This window comes from Panthera pardus, unplaced genomic scaffold (assembly GCF_024362965.1).
Source record: "Panthera pardus isolate Hobbes unplaced genomic scaffold, ASM2436296v1 HiC_scaffold_17, whole genome shotgun sequence".
In the NCBI taxonomy this organism is placed as follows: Eukaryota; Metazoa; Chordata; class Mammalia; order Carnivora; family Felidae; genus Panthera; species Panthera pardus.
In genome coordinates this window covers 30,709,366-30,728,097 of record NW_026526732.1, presented here as the reverse complement: position 1 = coordinate 30,728,097, position 18,732 = coordinate 30,709,366, and the positions used below count along the sequence as shown (strand labels likewise).

General features: G+C 43.3%; 1 protein-coding gene across 1 annotated transcript in view; it reads right to left on the bottom strand.

The window, feature by feature from the left end:
* SGK1 (serum/glucocorticoid regulated kinase 1) overlaps nucleotides 1-14,737 on the bottom strand; it is a 112,720-nt gene extending 97,983 nt beyond the window's left edge. Inside the window, exon 1 of the mRNA XM_019420512.2 lies at nucleotides 14,369-14,737. Within this exon, the coding sequence (XP_019276057.1) occupies nucleotides 14,369-14,437 (69 nt within the window). The 5' untranslated portion in view covers nucleotides 14,438-14,737. The remainder of the gene's footprint in view (nucleotides 1-14,368) is intronic.
* Nucleotides 14,738-18,732: the final 3,995 nt, after the last annotated feature.

Sequence of the window (18,732 nt, the reverse complement as noted above, 5' to 3'; positions counted from 1 at the left end):
GGAGACACAGAATCCGAAGCAGGCTTCAGGCTCTGAGCTGTCAGCACAGAGCCCGATGTGGGGCTCGAACTCACAGACTGTGAGATCATGACCTGAGCCGAAGTCGGACGCTCAACCAACTGAGCCACCCAGGCGCCCCAGCATCCGCTATTTTCAAGAGAGCCCCAAATACCACAATTCTTCACAAAATAAAATGCTTCAATTCCAAAAAAAATAAGAAGAAAAATAAAGAAAGAAAAGAAAGAGAGGAGAAAAACAAAAGAGTAGAAATCTGAAAGTAAAAAAGCGTATTGCCATAAAGAAGGAACTTGGCTTCTAAGGTCAAGTTTGCCACTTCTCTATATGGCTCTGGAGAGGTTCCTTCTTTTACTGCCTTGTTTCCTCAAGAAAACTTACTACTATGGGAAAGTTGTTAATCTGTCGAAAAGCGCTGTGATTTCTTTATGGGAAAGTTAAGGAGGAGAAAGGCAGGGAAGAGTAGATGTAGAGACAAGAGTAAAGAAGCCTTATTAAAGGTCCTGAAGATAAAAAGAAATCTATTTTAGAAGTAAATTCAATCGGATGTGTTAATGGATTGCATTGATGTTGGAAGAAAAGAAGGAGGAATAATAATTTCTGGCTCTAACAGAGCAGTAGATGGCAGTTTCATTTATTGAAATGGGGAAAATAGGGAAGGAACCGAATTAGGTAGGAAGGAAAATTAAGAGTTCAGTTTGGGATAGGATTAATTTAAGGTGTCCATGAGACATTTCAACAGGAATGTCAGGTAGACAAATGGGAACAGAGATCTGATATTCAGTGAATGGATCATTTAGGAAAGATAAACAGATTGCATTTAAAGCCTGGGAATGAATGAACTTAGTGTGTTGCTGGGGAGGGGAAGGGAAAGGGAAGAATGTGTGGGGAGGTGAGAAAGCTGGAGAACCAGAGTGAGAGGGAAAAAGAGAGAAAAAGGTGGTAAGAGGGAGAGCGGCCAGTTAACCAAGGTTGGAGGCTGAGCCACTCCCACATTAGAAGAAGGATAGAACAGGAAGAGGCTGAAAGGAAAGAGGAAAACCTAAATACTGCTGAGTCACAGAAGCCAGGACTGAGTTCTCCTGGAGGGGGTGGGCCTCAGGGAGGCAGGCCCAGAAAGGGAAGAAAGCAAGATAATGATAGATAAGTGTCCACATGACAAAGGAAATGCCTATGAAAGAGCTTGATCTTAGAGTTAAAGAAAACCTAGGGACAGAATGCCTTGCCACGCAAGTTTCTGAGTCTTTAGTAAGAAATATTTTCATGAAAGTGGAGCAATAAAAAGATTATTTAAAGACTATTTCAGAGTGTTCATGAGTGACAGGGGTTGTGCTTCTGAATATTCAGATGGATTTCAGGTCTTGACTGGGTGGTGCACAAATTAGAAAACAAGGCTTGGCATTACGTTCAGATAGAATCTCATCAGTAACTGATCATATGCTGGACATAAGGGTTTGGGTTTCTGCTTCTCCCTCAGGGCTTTATGTACATGGAACCAAAACAACGACAACAACAACAACAACAACAACAACTACTACTACAAAGTAATTTGGCATCGTTCGATTTATTAAGATCCTGTACAATCCTTCATTTCGGCAATGAAGCCGGACCATTGCCGTTGCTCAGGGACAAGTATCAACAGAAGAAGAATTATGTTCTCTAGTTCCTAAGTCTCCGGAAACCGCTAAATAACTCAATAAAAGTGTAAGCCTGTTGACCATGAAGAGGTCTTTTGAGAAATCACCTTTAAACGATAAAATCCAAAAGCAAAGAGTTTAATAGCAGCACATCTACAACTAGACTCATGAGTAAAATCACGACCAAGACCATAGCAAAAAGTGTACAATCGCAGACGAAAAAGCTAAGCCATAATTTTGAGGCGGTCTTGATAACACCTTACATGTTTTGGGTGCTAAATATGTTCCGGATACTAGGGCTAAATGCTTTACACACATTCTGTCATTTAATCCTCTCAACAGTTCTATGAGTTATGCGTTGTTATTAAACCCATTTTGCAGATAAGCCAATATACTCAGACCATTAAATAGCTTGCGCAATGTTACAAAGCTTGTCCGTAATGTAGGTGAGAGTCCAACTGGGTTTGTCTGATCCCACACTAGAAGTTCTTAACATCTTTCTCCTATGAGGGTTTGGGTGTGTCTACTTTTTGAATGTAACTGAAAATGTTTGGATTATAAAAGGTTAGAGATAAATTCACTACAGCTGGGTACATTTTGGAAAATTATGCTATGTTTTAGTGGAACCAATAGAAACATTCTATAATTTCATTTTCCCACTCTTCTCATTGAGAGGCAAAGTTTATTTCTTCTCTTGAATGTGAACTGGCCCCGTGATTTTCTTGAGGAATCAAATGCAGTGAAAACGACACTGTATAATTTCCAACACAGAGCCTTATAAGATGTGCGCCTTCCACTCCTCTCCTGAAGCACATCGTCTTGAAAGCCAGTAGCCTTCTATATCCGACTATCTTAAGACCATGATGCTGTGAAGGAGCCCAAGCTACGTGGAGAAAGAAAGAGGCCAAAAGGGGAGAAATGAGGCTCCAGATATCAGAGTGAAGCTTTCTGGGACTCACGGGCCTGGCCTAGCCACCTGCTGAGCGCAGCTGAGAAATAAGCCAGCCAACGACATGGAACGGGACCATCCTGATGAGTCAACCTGAATTCCTAATTTATAGAAGCATGAGAAAAACAAACTGATTGGTCTTTTAAAAATTTTTTTACATTTTTTTTATTTTTGAGGGACAGAATGATACAGTGCATGAGTCAGGGAGGGGCAGAAAAAGGAGACACAGAATCCCAAGCAGGGTCCAGGCTCTGAGCTGTCAGCACAGGGCCTGACGTGGGGCTCGAACCCATGAACCATGAGATCATGACCTGAGCTGAAATCAGACGCTCCACGGACTGAGCCACCCAGGCGCCCTGACAAACTGTTTTGATCTCTAAGTTTTGGTTATCTTGTAATGCAACAATTGATACTATAATTCTGGTACACTTAGACAAAATTTGGAATATTGTATTTTAATGGGACAAACAGAAAACATTCCTAGAGTTTACTTTGAGTCCAAGTTGCCTATGTTTTATACCTGAGATAATAAACCTACGGTTTAAAAGTTAGCTCTGTCTGATTCAGTTGTCAATTGCATCTGGTCTGAGGCAAGTATTTTCAAGACGAAAAGCTAGTAAAGAAGAGCTTCATATTTTAGAACTAGATTTCTTCTGTGTTTGCTGTTTCATCACCATAGCAATACATTCGTATAATACGCTGTCTGACTTTTGAAAACATCTGAGGCAGTTTACAATGAGATACACATAACAAGAGAGTTAAAATAAAAATACAAGATTAAAACCAAATTTAGCAACTGAGAAGTTATTTCTAAAGCTCTGTCTAATTTGTTCATGGAAATATACCTTTAAATTTAGCTTTGCGTTTCCTGGCAACTGAGGCAAACCTGTGGGATTCTACCATGCCGAATGTGATTTCTTTTAGAAAAGAAAAATCTTTAACCTACTGCGAAATTTTAAGAGCAATTTCTCATGTGGACCTCCTCACAGGGAGTAGTAAATGATAAAAGAGACAATGACTTCAAAAGCAACGCCTTTTGGAATATAAATGTGTCTCAGATTTGAAGTCTTAGCATCTGCCTCTTTTTAAAACAAAACAAAACACAACGGAATAGAATTTAAAGGACTTGTGGGTTTTTAGTGTTAACACCTCTCTTCTCTCCTCCCCTTACATCAGAATTTCATAATTGCCTTTTGCTTTCAATAGGGATACATTGATACCCTCCAGGTGCAAAGCTCAGAGGAGGATCTATTTATGGGCAAGGGAGGGCACACACCCCTTCCCTCAAAGAGATCATGGTGTAGGAGGATATTAATTAATGTTAAGGACATTAAAAAAATTAATGTTCATTTATTTATTGTGTGAGAGAGAGAAAGAAAGAGAGAGAGAGAGAGAGAGAGAGAGAGGGAAAACGCCAAGTAGGGTAAGGACAGAGAGAGAAAGAGGGAGACAGAGAATCCCAAATAGGTTCCACGCCATCAGCAGAGAGCCAGATGTGGGGCTCAGACTCACAAGCTGTGAGATCATGGCCTGAGCCGAAGCGACTCAGCCACCCAGGCACCTCTATGTTCCGGACATTTGTTCAATGTGTGATTACAGATTGACAGGTGCCATTAAAAAAAAAAAAGGACTGGGAATTCCAACTGGGAATTCACATTGGCTGTTGGTGACGAGAAATCACCTCCCCCCCCCCCCAAAAAAAAGGGTGAGTTTCAACATTTAGTCTGAACCCGCTGTTTCGGGGATAATAATTTTAGGAAGGGAAGCATTGTTAGAAATAGTCACAGCTCTGAGTTTTGGAAACGAATTAAATGTATAATGCAAGCGCTACTTGTCAAGATAAGAGACGAAAAAAAATGACACATTCTGAAATTCCATCTGATTGAGATTAAGTCTGAACAGAACTCTCAAAGGCCTGATTTGAAGCATTCATTTCATGCTAGAAGACTAATTATTAGAAATGGCTACCCCAGCTTATTAGCCGTGGTGTGAGACTGTGGGCCTTTCACAGAAAAGTTGACTAAGAGACAAAACCATTAGAAATGCCTGTTTTGCCAAAGCTGATAACTAAGGCCCTGTATACAGGAAGTGCCAGGTCCTAGGTCTTATGTAACATTTTATCTTGGAGCTCAAGTGGATGAAAGAGAAAGCAGTTATATCGATATTCTTTGGAGAAATTCATTTACACATGGTTATTATGAGTTGTAAGCTCTTAAATGCTATATTAGACATTCTATCAGCCATCTAGCGCCTCAAGCTTTATTACGTAAAAACTCAGCAGCAATTTTTCCCCAGTTCTACCCACATTGCCAGCTTTAGGACCATTTTTTAAGATATTCTTGCCTGCCGAACGTCTGTCTCACCTGAAATTCTCCAGTGTTACGGATTTTCTGCAGTCTTGTTTCCCTGGACTTACTAATAATTTTGACAAAGTGAAACTTTCTGCTTTAGGAGTCCATTTTACTGGGGATTTTCCATTGAAGATGTAAATGAAGCTGCCAGGGTAAGGAAAAACCTCTGTTACAGGTTGAATTATGGCCCCCGACCCCCCAACATACGTTAAAGTCTTAACCCCAGAAGCTCAGTATGTGTCTGGAGGTAGGATCTTTAGAGAGGTAATCAAGTTAAGAGGAGGTGGGCGCCAATGAGGTGTGACTGGTGTCCTTATAAAGGTCCTTATAAGTTGTCCTTATAAGAAGGGGAAATTTGGACTCACACCCACCGAGGGAGGAAGATGTAAAGACACAGGAAGGAGATGGCCACCTACAGGCCAAGGAGAGAGGCCTGGAAGGAAATCCCGCTCTCACAGCCTCAGAAGGAAGCAGCCTCACCGACGTCTTGATCTCAGGCTTTCAGCCTCCAGAATCATGACACAATACATTTTTGTGGTTCAAGCCCTCCCGTTTGTCATTTTGTTATGGGAGCCCTAACAAGCTAGCACAACCTTAATGGCCTTGTGAAAATCAAAGATGGCTTTGAGATGCTTTCTCGCTTCTTACCTAAAGATGGATGAGAGTCTGTAATTTCCCTCCATGAGTGAAATGCTATACATGTCTTTGATATCTCCTAACTCTTTAAGCTTTATCATGCCATTAAACATACTCTTCAGTAGACTATTCAGATTTTCACTCCCCTTTTCTTGTTAATCATAGTACACTTGACGTAAACGACATGAGTCTTCCTAAGTCAAGCCCTCCAACTTATCACAATTTTTTTTAATTACTTACATCTCGTGGTTAAAAAACGCCAAGTTAATCATCAAGATAGTTTAGAGGTTGTTGCTCAAATCTAGTTTCTGCCTAGCCTAACTAAAGAAAAACGTCACTTTATTATCTGCTTTAGAGTATAGTAACGCATGAAGGCATAAGGCTCTAATTCTGTCTCACTTTTATTTGGTGGAATGTCAAATACCCCTAGTTAGAAGCCGTGGAAATCATGCTCGGCTTTATTTTAATTCTTACTTCCCCTCTTTGTCAATACCCTATTTAACCAGGTAATTCTATTACAGTTACACATGATGCCTTCCCCCCCCCCCCAGCCCCTTGATTACATTCTCTTTATGGATTCATTAAACATATCTTCTTGATCTCTGCCCTCAGGTCCTCTGCCCTCTGCCTTCCTGCCCTCAGGAAGTTTCTATTCCAGGTTTCAGAGAAACTATGTGAGACTAGAGAGAGAGTTCATTTTTAATGTGTCTATTTTTAGACTGCCCCTCCACTGTTGGACTATTTAGCCTTACCTTGTTCTTCTTAACCACCCTTAAAGCTATACACTCATAGCTTTTTTTTCTCATAAATTTTTGCTGCGATACCATCAAAATTAGTACTGGTCCAGAAAGATTCAGGATTCAAAGGAAATGCAGTCGATTTTCAGAAAGATCATTCTACGGATCTATGGAAAATCTATGGAAAAGATTATATTTGTGCCTAATAAATACTGAAAACACATATTCTTGTGTATTTTTAATTCCCGAACTATTAACTTTAAGTTTTTTTCCTTGGTATATTTTATTATTCTTTTTTATTTCTGTACATATTTTTGAGTTTATTTATTTTTAGAGCTGAGAGCACTCGCGAGCCGGGGAGGGGCAGAGAGAGAAGGGAGAGAATCCCAAGCAGGCTCTGCACCGTCAGTGCAGAGCCCGACTTGAGGCTCAACGTCACAAACTGTGAGAACATGACCTGAGCTGAGACTGAGTCGAATGCTTAACCAACTGAGCCACCCAGGCGCCCCCTTGGTATATTTTACGGTTGGTCCTACACGGACTTAAGTCCTAAAACGTTTTAACTATTGGGGGAACCATTTCACCTGGCTGTTTCTAGAAACCAAAATCTTGATCTGTCGAGGTCTTCCATACTGGCTGAGCTCAACTCTAACAGACTCAGAAATGGAAAGATATTCCTGGAGCCAGTGGGTTAGGAGAACAAGAGTTCTGTTTTCTATAGGATGTGAATCTAGGAATATTTCACTTCAGGCTTTTGTCTCTATTACCTTGAAGTGAACTTGTCCTGTAGAGATGAGAGGTGGAAGAAGAAGGAGGAGGAGGAAGAGGGGGAGGATGGAGAGGGAGAGGAGGAGGAGGAGGGGGAGGAGGAGGAGAAGGAGGAGGAGGGAGGAAGAGGAGGGGGGGAGGAGGACGAGGAGAAGGAGAGAAGGGGAAGAACCACATGGTCAGTCATTTCCCCAAGCAAATGGCATTTTGGGTGAATGCCCTGACCTAGGAAGGGAAAATAGATCAAGGTGACCCCAATACTACAAAAATAGCTAAGTGGACTCTTCCCAGAAAAAAAAAAAAATCACAGAAGGAGCTGTAAAGCAATTAGAGTAAGATTTTGGCATCTTGCACTACCAAGGGGGAAGATTCTCCTACCGCCCTAGTTACAGCCTTGATTTTCATTTCCCTTTGTTGTAAATACTTATGAAATCATTTTACAATGCTGGGGAGCAATAGGTGTGAGAGGAAACAAACTATAATGGTAATCCTTTCTCCCAGTGCAGAGCAGCTACAGAAGGAAGCCAGAGCAGCACCTAACTTGCCTTGTCCGCTTTTCCTATTGTCTTCTCCCTCACCTCACCCTCTTCTTCGTCCCACACGTAGTCTTTTGAAACTTGTTAGCCTAACTCTACAGTCTGCCAGAGACATCTGGCCACCCGCCCGCTAAGATGGCTCTTAGACCAAGGGCAGGGATGCATCGCTATACCTACCTTCTTGTTGCTGGGCCAGGAGGGTGACCTGAGAATAAGGGCCGGACTGGTCCTCCCCGCAGGAAGGTCACGAATCTCCAGAGAGGTTGTGCAAAGAGTTAAAGCTCTTTGGGGAAACTGTTCGCCCTGTGAACTTAACCTTCTTAAACCCCATGGAAAGGAGAAAGGTCCCCATCCTGGTGTTGGTGAGAGGCCAATGAGTCCACACTCAGACAAGCTGGCGAGCTGAGATCTAAGGCTCTAGTTAGCAGGCAGGGAGCAGCATCCTACTGGTAAGTCAGTCTTCTCCTTATCTGCCAATGTTAAGAATGTTGATCTTTACTATTTAATTTTGTGGGACGTATTCCTGAAACTTAAAACTAGTGAGCATTAAAAAAAAAAAGACACTTGAAAAAGTCTGCCTTCACAGTATTTCTTCCAGTGACTATCTTTAGCTTGACCTAAATTACTAATTAAGTTTTTCTATCGATGCAATCCTCATACTTCTTCCCTTTGTGTTTTTCTAATCAGACCTCTTCAAATGGGGACATGCGTTTCAATGATTCCCCACCCCCATTTTGGTTTTGCTTTATCTTGTTAAGTAGATCATCAAATGTGGGTGAGCTCAGAAATATTTCTTACTCCGGTGTTATATATGGCACTTCAGCACTAATTCTTCAAAAAAGGCAACTTTCAAGGAACTCTGCTATACTTTCCATTCAAAACATTTCCCAAGCTCTGGAGCTGAGTGAGAGCGTAACTAGCATAGGGCTTTCTCGAGAACTGCTCGGATGACAAAGTGTGCCTTCGCACCCGCATTCTGTGGGACCGGAGACTAATTCCCCAGCACAACCAAACCTTGCCAGCCAAACTTGCCCCTGCTCCAGGCCAAACCCCCAAGGTCTCGGAGACCAAAGCGGAAAAAGCATCTTGAGTTCTGATTTTTCTTCACCCTCTGTGGCTCCTAAAACCACATTGAAAAATGAGGAAAAATAATAATTGGAACGGGGTTTTGAAAATCGTAGGTGGGAGAATATAGAACGCAAATATTATACAATGCTGAAGTCAGGTCTATATTAGCATAAAATAAAAATGATTAGTCAATCTTACTATATCTGTGTTGTTTGGCCCAACAGGAAAAACATTATAGAATAGGAATTGTGGTGTAGGCACTGCATCAGCAAACAAGATGGGTTCAAGTTTCCTAGGCACCTGCCGGCTATTGAGCATAGCGACAACTTGTCCTTGAACCCGATTTAAGTTATTTTTCAAAGTCTTCATTTATTTATAGTCCATATCCAAACAGAGAGGAAACTAAAATGCATGAGATTCTAAGTTATCAATTCGGTTACAAGAAAGAAAACGGGGGAGAAAGAGGGCAAGTAAACGACTTAGGGACAAGTTAACAAAAGGATTCATTCATTCATTTGGTATATACTTTCATTTAACAAATTTGGTTTGACAAGTAAAGGATATGGTGAACAAGGTAATGGGTTCTCTGACCTTGAGGACCTTCCTGCTCTATGGGCGCTACAGGTGAGTAAACAGTCCTGATATTACAGTGCGGGGGGCGGGAAGCAGGACCATGTGCTCTGCTGTTGGAGCGCACGCAAGAGGGACTCAAATAACTCAGATTTTAGCTACTTCTCAAGAAAGCACAGTAGAAGCCAGTAGAGTCTCCCCCGTGGTTCCAGGAAGTATGACCAAATATTATCTTGGAGACTTCAGATTTGTTGGAAATCATTCCTATTACCCTTGGGAGTCACTTGGAAAATGTTAACTTTCCAAACCTATGGCCAAAAACTCCACACAAAATCCTGCCTGGATCATCCTCACGGTAGTTTCCACTGGGGAGAGCCAACCCTGACGCGGTGTTCTCATCATGGCGGCGCACTCCAGAGGTGCAAATGGAAGACTGGTGGGGCTAGAGCTGACCTCTTGAGTTTGCATTCTGCTGCCCCTCCTCATAGCCCTATGACCTTGGACCAGTTGCTTAACCTTCCTGAAGCTCAGTGTCCTTAGCTGTAAGATGGGCATAATTGTGAGGATTACAGCAGCAAAGTGCTTTGAATAGCGCCTGACCCTTAGTAAAAGCCCAGTAAATGTTAGCCCTCTGGGAAGACATGAAATGGTTCACATATGAAGGGGACCTTTAGTATCATTCTAATTCAATGCTTTAAGCAGACATAATAGAACAGTAAAGGGAAATGCTCGCAAGGGAACGCTGTTCACGGAACCAGTTCAGAGGAGCTGAACTTCACCCCTCAGCTCTGCCAGAGTAAACATCATAACCAGGCTGAAAACCTTTGCTTCGTTCCCTGACGTTTTTAGAGAAAGGAGGACCCCAGGGCAGTCATAGTCCTACCTTTTCACTTCTCCGACCACGCTGGGTTGGTTAACGCCAACAGGCAGCATGTACTAGTGGTTAAGGCTGTATGGACACTGGAGCCAGGCTCTTGGATCCAAACCCTGATTCTGCCACTAACTAGCAGGATGCACCATTTTCTCCACCTCCGTACCCCTCAGTTTCTTTATCTGTGAAATCGGAATAACAACAGCATCTACCTTAGGATTTTTGTGAGAATTTCCATACAGGTAGCATACTTAAAACCTCTTAGAACAGTGCCCAGCAATGCTAGTTCTGCATAAGCGATACCTATTATAACATTTGTTAGTAGTAAAGAGCAACACAGGGAATTGCTTAAATGAATACAATGTGAGGAATTGTCTACATGTACAAAATCGCGCGATACCGAGCCCAGACAGAAGTATTGCGTCGAAGCTGGTGGTCACGAGGCGGTTAACTCTACGAAGACAAGAGCTGGATTTTGTTCCTGCTCTATTTGTTTAAAAAACAAACGGACAAGGCGTTGGACAAGGCACTGAACTAGTTAGAGGACACAGTGAAGAGGAAAGCATGGTAGATCTGGAAGGGAAAACCCAACGTGTGAGGAATGTTTAGCTTCATCCTAAACTGAGTATGTGTCTCACGTCCGTGATCCTCAGTTTCCTCATCATTGGAACAGGGAAGTCAATGAGGTCATTCTAAGGTTCACTCCAAATCCAAAATTCTATATAGCTAGCTAGCGTTTGAAATTTTACAGAAGACAGTATAATTATGGCTGTAGAAGTCTTTTTTACATACCCGGTGTATTTCCAAAAAGGATTATCAAGTTGGAGACAATACCATTTGTCTGTGTTTTCTGACTCATAATGCGAGAATCTGAACTATGAACAGATCTTTAAACCCATGAAAATGGATTCTCTTTAGTGAGATTGATAACTTTTAAAGCTCTTGGATTGTGGGAGTAGAACTGATAAGGACATTTTCCCATTCATCTTAAGTGAATTTTTAGAGGCTCTGAGAATAAAACATAATCCATAGGCATTTAATGCTAACTTATCATTAACACGGAGAGAATTAAAGTAAGACTCGTATGGAGTTTAGCTTAGCAATTCTCAACTAAATGAAATTAAGCTGATTTGGTTGAGCTTTTAAGACATGAGAGTGGAAAGCATAAGTCCAAAGGATTTGGGAGAATAGCACCAAGCCTGTCTTCCGACTGTGGGCTGGAAAGGAGCTTCAAGAGACTTGTCTGCTAAGGATCGGCTGCCTTTGTAGGTTTGACACATTAGGTAGAGACACAAAGATTTCACTTGGAAGAAAAAAGATTCTGTGGTGGAAAATAAAAAAAGGTGGGAGGACGATCTGAAATCAAAAGTCTGGATTAGGAATACAGACTTTGGGTTAAATAAGGTTTAAATTTTAGCTCTGCTACTTTTTATCTACGTCAGCTTGGGCTGGTTGTTTAATGTCCCTGAACCACACTTTGCACATTTAATAATATCTCTTCCTTCATAGGGTTTCTGTGAGGATTAAATGAGATAATACACGTAAAGTACTTGACCCTTAACGTCTAGAACATAGGAAGCACTCAATGAATGGTGGCTATACTTACTCTCCTAAATGAATGATGGGGCAGTTCGTCAATATTCCTTTTCCTTGAGCTTCTTTATGCTCCCTTTGGAATGTCTCAGGGGCATCAGAAGCACTATTTAAGCCTTCTGCAATGACAATATGGATCCAGACCTCAGTCTTTCTCGCAAGCCCTAAAATACCTATGTTTTTTTTTTTCCCTCCTAAGATCTATTCATGGTCTTATGTGGGCATTGGACAAAGGTTCACTTTGTAAGACTGTCCATCTAGGTTAAAAATAAATATGCAGAAATGTGTGGAACTTCAACAATAGAATATAGGAAAAATGGATTATTCTTAGCTGAAAACAAAGACATTCTAGTATATGAATGTGTATGTAAATGGATAGAAAAAGGCTGGAAACTATGAACATCAACATGGTAGCAACAGTTACTTCTGGGGAAGATTGGGGAAGAGGTGGGATTCACCTCGGCATAGTATTAATGTTTTACACATTTATTTACCTGTTGGCTGTATGATTAAAAACCAAACAAAAACAAAACAAAAAAGCAAAGCCCAAAGCAAAAGTCATGGTACAAAATGAAATGCACTTTTAGAACAGAGAACCTGTATACCAGTAGACAAGAATCAAGGAATTTATCTTTGGGGCTGTTCATGACTTCCAACAAAGTCACGTTCTGCTGAGTTTGCTGTCCTTGAGGGGTAAGGAGACCAGTAGGGTGGGGGCGGGGGTGGGATTTCTGATTCTATCTCCAGCGACTGATAAACCCAGGTTAGAAGGCAGATGAAGCTACCGGCCAGAAAATCTTGGTATAGACCTCTTTCTCTCTGCCAAGTACTCAGAAAAACACACCTGGCTGGTTCTTTGCAAAATTCAAGGTCAATAGAGGTGCCAGCTGAAGACTATTGGTAAATGTTGCTTTTAAGCAAAAAGAAACCAGATGATAATTTATGTACCTATTCATACATTTTGATAGCAAAGAAGATAAGTGACTCTTAAAAAAAAATTCTACTTGACAGCTACTTGGTGGATAAAAAATATCTAACTGAGGACTTCTAAAATATCACCCTGGTCCCCCCCCCCCCAATACCACTAAGTTAATTAATTAATTAAAAGAGAGTGAAGAGTTTAAGCACTGAATTATGGGCTATGACTTCATTTCTTTTTTTCTTTTCTTTTCTTCTTTTTTTTTAATTAGCAAAACATTTTTTTTTTTTTTTTTTTTTTTTTTTTTGGTGTTGGAAATTCATTTTCACAGAGGGCCCATTCCTTGGAAAGAAATATTTTGACTACAGGGAACACCAAGGAACACCGCAGAGCCCTGAGAAGTTGTACCGACTTGTCAGGGTTCAGCCTGTGGTCTCCAGTGCTGAGGGATCTCCAGGAGCGATGGTAAGGACAGGGTCGTTTTGCTTTGGTTTTAATGCATACGTCTCGACCCATGGGACTTACGGGAAGGTTGGGTTTTACTGATGAGAATTCAGCCCAAGGGAGCCTGTGCTGGCCCTCTGGCCAGGCCTGACTTATTGCTCTCAGCACTGCCTTCCCAGGTGGCCCATTTGGTGCAGGGAGGTGGTCTGGCCCGGTATGCGATTCATTGCATTCTGCTGGAGGTGTGTTAAGTGAAAGGCTGTGTGTCAGGCACAGGACAGAAAGGACCTGAATGAAGGGAGAGAAGAATGAATGGAGAGAGCCATTTTGATGGAATTGCCCTAGGGCATTAAGTAGGACTGGGCACCTGGGGGGCTGGAGGAAGGTTCTGTGGCTTAAGAAACTCTCCGTAAGAATCAGTCACCGGTCCCTTAACAATCATACATTTCTTACCTCCCACTTGTGCATAAATCTGCCGGTTTACGCACACCAGCAGAGTGACTATCACAATGAACTCGGCTTACTGTGCAACACACGGAAAAAGACCTCTCCCTTCTCTGCTTATTTATAAGCCAAGTAATGTTAACACTGTCAATGGAAGAACAAGGTACCTGAGGAATAAATGTATACGGCAGCATCACCCCATATTGTCACTTGAATTCAGACTTCCCACTGTTCTCGCTGAAAGACAGGCGTTCATACCCAACAACATTGAGGCCACTTGAAAGAGAGGATTTAAAATGCTGGATTCCATCATTTCTGCAAAAGGTCATTCTAGTCCTTGGCTATTTTTACCATAGATAGAGACTCAGCAAGTTATTGGCTGAATGGATTTGGGAAGCCAGACTGCTTCTGACTGATGAAGATGGTAATGCAGCATTGGAGACCCAGTCCATGAAAGGTGTGGAAAAAGTTGAACCTTCAAAGATGGGAGAGAGGGGAGCTACTGACTTAGTAGTCCCCGACTAAATTGTTAGCCATAACTGTATCCCTGGCCCATTCCCTTCGAAACTGCCTGGAATCTGGTGGCTCAAGCCCTCTTTAAGGCATCCGGGCCCACCCCGCCCCCTCCTCCCCAAACAACTGTTTCTGGGCGCCCCCACCCACAAATCTGCATCAAGGCAGGTGTATTTCCCAGCTGGACCACTGCTGCCAGAAGCTCGCCTTTCCTTCGGGGTTCCGCAACCAAACCTTAGGCTCGCCCCGGGGCAAGCAGTCAAAAGCATTTCAGAGAAGGGGAGAAAACAAAAGAAACACACAAACCCTGTCCTTACCCGCTTCTTAAAAAATTGGAAGGCTGAGCATTTCTTGACTGGGAATCCATTCATGTCTTTGTTTACCATTTTCCACCGTAGGGAGTTCACAGTTATAGATCCAGGGTGGCACCGCCTGGTTAGCGCATCTGGTGCCCGGCTGCCCTCCCGGAGACAGTTGATGAAGACGGAGCGGGATGGAGAACCTTAGCGGGGCTCAGGTCTTCACTCGCACATTCTGCGGCACGGCTACTGCAGCAACCTCTCCCCACTTTCAGCGGCCGCCGGCAGTGGCCTCGCTCTGCCCATCGTCGCTCCGAAACGCGGGCATCGGGGGCTGCCGGCCCCCGGGGCTGCGGCGGATTCCGGGGAGATGCTCCGCGGCTGGCGAGCCGGGGAAGGGCGCCCCCCGGCCCCCTGCGCGCCCCCCCGGGTACCTGGCGGCTCTGCGGCGGGCGCGCCGGGGCCAGCCGCTCGGCTCCAGGTGATGCGCTTCTGGAGGCTGCTGGGGAGGAGAGCTGTTTTTGATCGTGCAAGTTCCAGTGGGAGCTGTAGTTAAGCAGCCGAGGGAAGGAGTAAGAAAGAGCAGAAGCCGGAGGGAGGGAGGGAGGGAGAGCCGCCCCGGAGAGGCAGAGGGAGAGAGAAAGAGCTGCTGGAGACGCAGAGATTCATGAATATCTGAGCGGCGGATGGAGAGAAGGCACCAGCCCAGGACGCACTGCAAAGCTGTTGACACCCCTCGGGAGGGCTACTTTAATCTCCCCGTTTCTTTTCTTTCTCCGGTTAGGACCGTTGAGATCAGAGTTTCCTACGAAATGCAGTGCGTTTTTGTTTTATGCTCATGGGCATGCTTCTGATCGGTATTCCTGAACAGAAGGCTCTCAGTGGAAATGTAATCAAATTCATTCGTGATCTGTCCAAATGTGGAGAAACATGCAATCAGGTGCAAGCCTAGGTCGAACAATGGACGATCTCCCACCATAGGGAACCTCTTCTGGCGTCCTCTCCCTACACACTGTAGCGGGCCACAGTGGAAGTCATTGTGGCTTGTTCACTGAGGAAGGCTGTTGAAGAAGAACACAATGAACACGTACAAAGTGGTTTATGGTAAAAACACAAAAGAGCGTCACCAGAAAGTATTATTGAATCCATTTGATGGAAAGGAAGCACGGGTGAATGAGAGGAAAGCCTTTTCCTATCAAGTGAAAATCTACCCCCTCCCCCCAAGTCCTTACTCCTGTCATTCTTTGTACATGAAATTCACTTAAAAAAAAAAAAGGCCACTTATTTTGTGCGTGCCCTATTTTCCCGTCTCTACCCTTGAATGTTGGTTGATATTTCATGGAGACTTTTCAAAATGAGAGTTGATGGGTAAATGGAGACAGCAGAGAAAATCAACTTGGCATCTGATCTGGCCCAGCCAGCACATCAGCATGTGGCTCTCTGCCAGTCACCTGACCTCACGGTGCCTCTCAGATGGTGCAGTCCATGAGAGGGAGGCCACCGCTCCTTCCTTCCTTCCTTCATTTACTCATTCATGAATCTGTCATTCACTTGTCTGCTGTGTCATTCCACTTATCCATCCACTCAGTTCCAAATGTACCAAGTGTCCCCAGGATGCAGAAGCTTTTCACAATCACCATCAGGGAGTATAACCTATAAATGAGGGAAAGGCCCCTGCCTACTTGATCGAGCTAATGGCCAGCTCATTAAATGCAATATTCCCAGAAGAGAAACAGACGGGTCAGTTGGGAAGAGATGTGTTGATTTCATTGAATTGAAGTCCAAATCTCTGTAGTCGGACCAGGTTTCTTTGGGGAATGACAGTACAGTCTTGTTGGCTCAATGCTTTGAGATTTCCAAAAGGAAAACGCAACACAACCAAACGATGGCATTGTGACTGAGGGAAAGTAAACTATTTATTCTGGAGAGGGGCGTTAAGTTGTCCAAGATGCAAGCACACGTGATTCAATCTACAGCATTGATTGGTTTTGCGGTTCTTCTAGAGTTCATGTAAAACTCTGGTAGCCCAAAGAGACTTTTTGAGGATTGCCAAACGTCCTCTACCATGATCATGAAGGTGGTTTGATGACTATGCGTTTGCCAAAAGCCAACAAACTTTTATATGAAAGAGAAGGAACACTTTGCCGTGTGTAAATTACAGTTCAACAGACCGGATTTTTCAAAATCATGGCCGTTCGAATCATTTCCTGCTCTTCCTCTTTCCTCTCTCCCGAAAGCATTTGAGCAGGTATTTATTGAGCTTGAGGGATACGTAGGAGGAACGCTCTAAGCATCCTGCGGGAAAGGGATACTAGAAGGCTTGCCTCGATTCTACACTGGCCTCGCATGCATACTGGTTGCAAGTACGCTGTGTGTTTATTTGGGGTGAGGAGGGGATGGCTAATAGAGACTATGGAGGAAGAGGTGGAAAGTTAAAAGCTTTTCCTCCTCCCCACCATATGCCACCCCTTGGAGACGGTGTCGCTATCTCTGAGTCCATGCTAATCCTGTGGGCGGATCTGTGAATACAAGTATCGGTAGTTTCTGTCTCTAAGGAAGCTACAGCCAGTAGAGAAATACATGCTGTGGTAAGAACGATACTGTATCTATATCTGCATTATCCCCACCTCGGTCTGGAGGGGTGGCAAGGTGCCTTGGGGTGGGAAGGGGGAAGCCCAGGAAGTTTCTTTCAAAGGGACAATGTGAGTGCAAAGTGTTAAAGAATAAGGAGAAGTTGGCCAGATGAAGGAGGAGAAGCCTAGGGCAGGGGTTCTGACTAGATCAGGTGGTCTCTTGTTTTGGACCATAGTTTGGTCAACTGCCATAGTAAGGAAATGTGTTAAGTCTGTTCAGCCAACACTGTGTTGGCTACTCGGGGAAAACAAGACATTGCTCATCTCACTCTTACTGCTACCTTTATAAAATTGCCTGCAGGCGGGCCCAGAGGGACTACCATTTACTAACCGGCTCCTTTGCCAGGCTTATTAGTATTTACAAAGGAGCATTGACTACTGCGTGTGGCATAAAGGAAAACAACCCCTGGAATCCTAAAACATCCTGTTTACACACTAAAATTGTTTGGTTGGGGTGCCTGTGTGGCTCAGTCGGTTGAGCGACCGACTTCAGCTCAGGTCATGATCTCACGGTTTGTGAGTTTGAGCCCCGCGTCGGGTTCTGTGCTGACAGCTCAGAGCCTGGAGCCCGCTTCGGATTCTGTGTCTCCCTCTCTCTCTGTCCCTCCCCTGCTCATGCTCTGTCTCTGTCTCAGAAATAAATAAATATAAAAAAAATAAAATTAAAAAAAAATTGTTTTGTTAAGGGGCGACTGGGTGGCCTCAGTCCGACTTCAGCTCAGGTCATGATCACATGGTTCATGAGTTTGAGTCCCGTGTCAGGCTCTGTGCTGACAGCTCAGAGCGTCGAGCTGCTTTGGATTCGGTGTCTCCCTCTCTCTCTGCCCCCCCACCCCCGACTCGTGCTCTGTCTCTGTCTCTCACTCTCTCAACAATAAATAAACATTTAAAAAACTTCATAAAAGGGGCACCTGGGTAACTCAATTGGTTAAGCATCTGACTTTGGCTCAGGTCATGATCTCCCGGTTTGTAGGTTTGTGGGTTCGAGCCCTGCATAGGGCTCTGGGCTGATAGCTTGGAGCCTGCAGCCTGCTTTGGATTCTGTGTCTCCCTCCCTTTCTCTGCCTCTCTCTGCTCTCTCTCTCTCTCAAAAATAAATAAAAATTCTTTACTCTCAAAAAGAAACATCAAAAAAATTTTAAAAATTCATAAAAACATAAAGTAACCTTCTTTAATTAATTAATTAATTTACCTGCTTTTCTCATTAAACATGCTTATTCACATTTGTAACCCCACACACTGTGGAGTGCCTAGGCCAAGCTTGGCATTCAATGAATGGTTTTCAAATAAATCAGACAAAAAACTATGAAGAGCTAACATCAGTGACCCTGGCAACGACCATTTGTGGGAATTGTTAAATACCCGTGAGATTCTGAAACAATTAAGTAAATTCCCATCATAGCCAATGTACTGAGCTCTAGTAAGAGCAAATGACCCTCAGTCGTCACCATTTCTTCTGTAAGTCTCAATGACATCATGGCCCTGGGATGGCATCTTTTTATGGGAAACTCTAATGTTGAAAAGAATCCTTTGAAACCCTATTTGCTTTTGTGTAGAACACTCACTTCTTTCTCCCAACAATATTGTTTAAACTATAACACAAAAGATGGTTGGGTAGAACTGATGACCAATGCAAACAGGAAGTGGAGGGAGTGCTTAGTGGATATGGAAGGTATGGAAACTAACCTCCCTTCTCTGTGTGACTTTGAACAAGTCTCCTCAGTTCAGTGAGCCTCATCTGTAAAATAC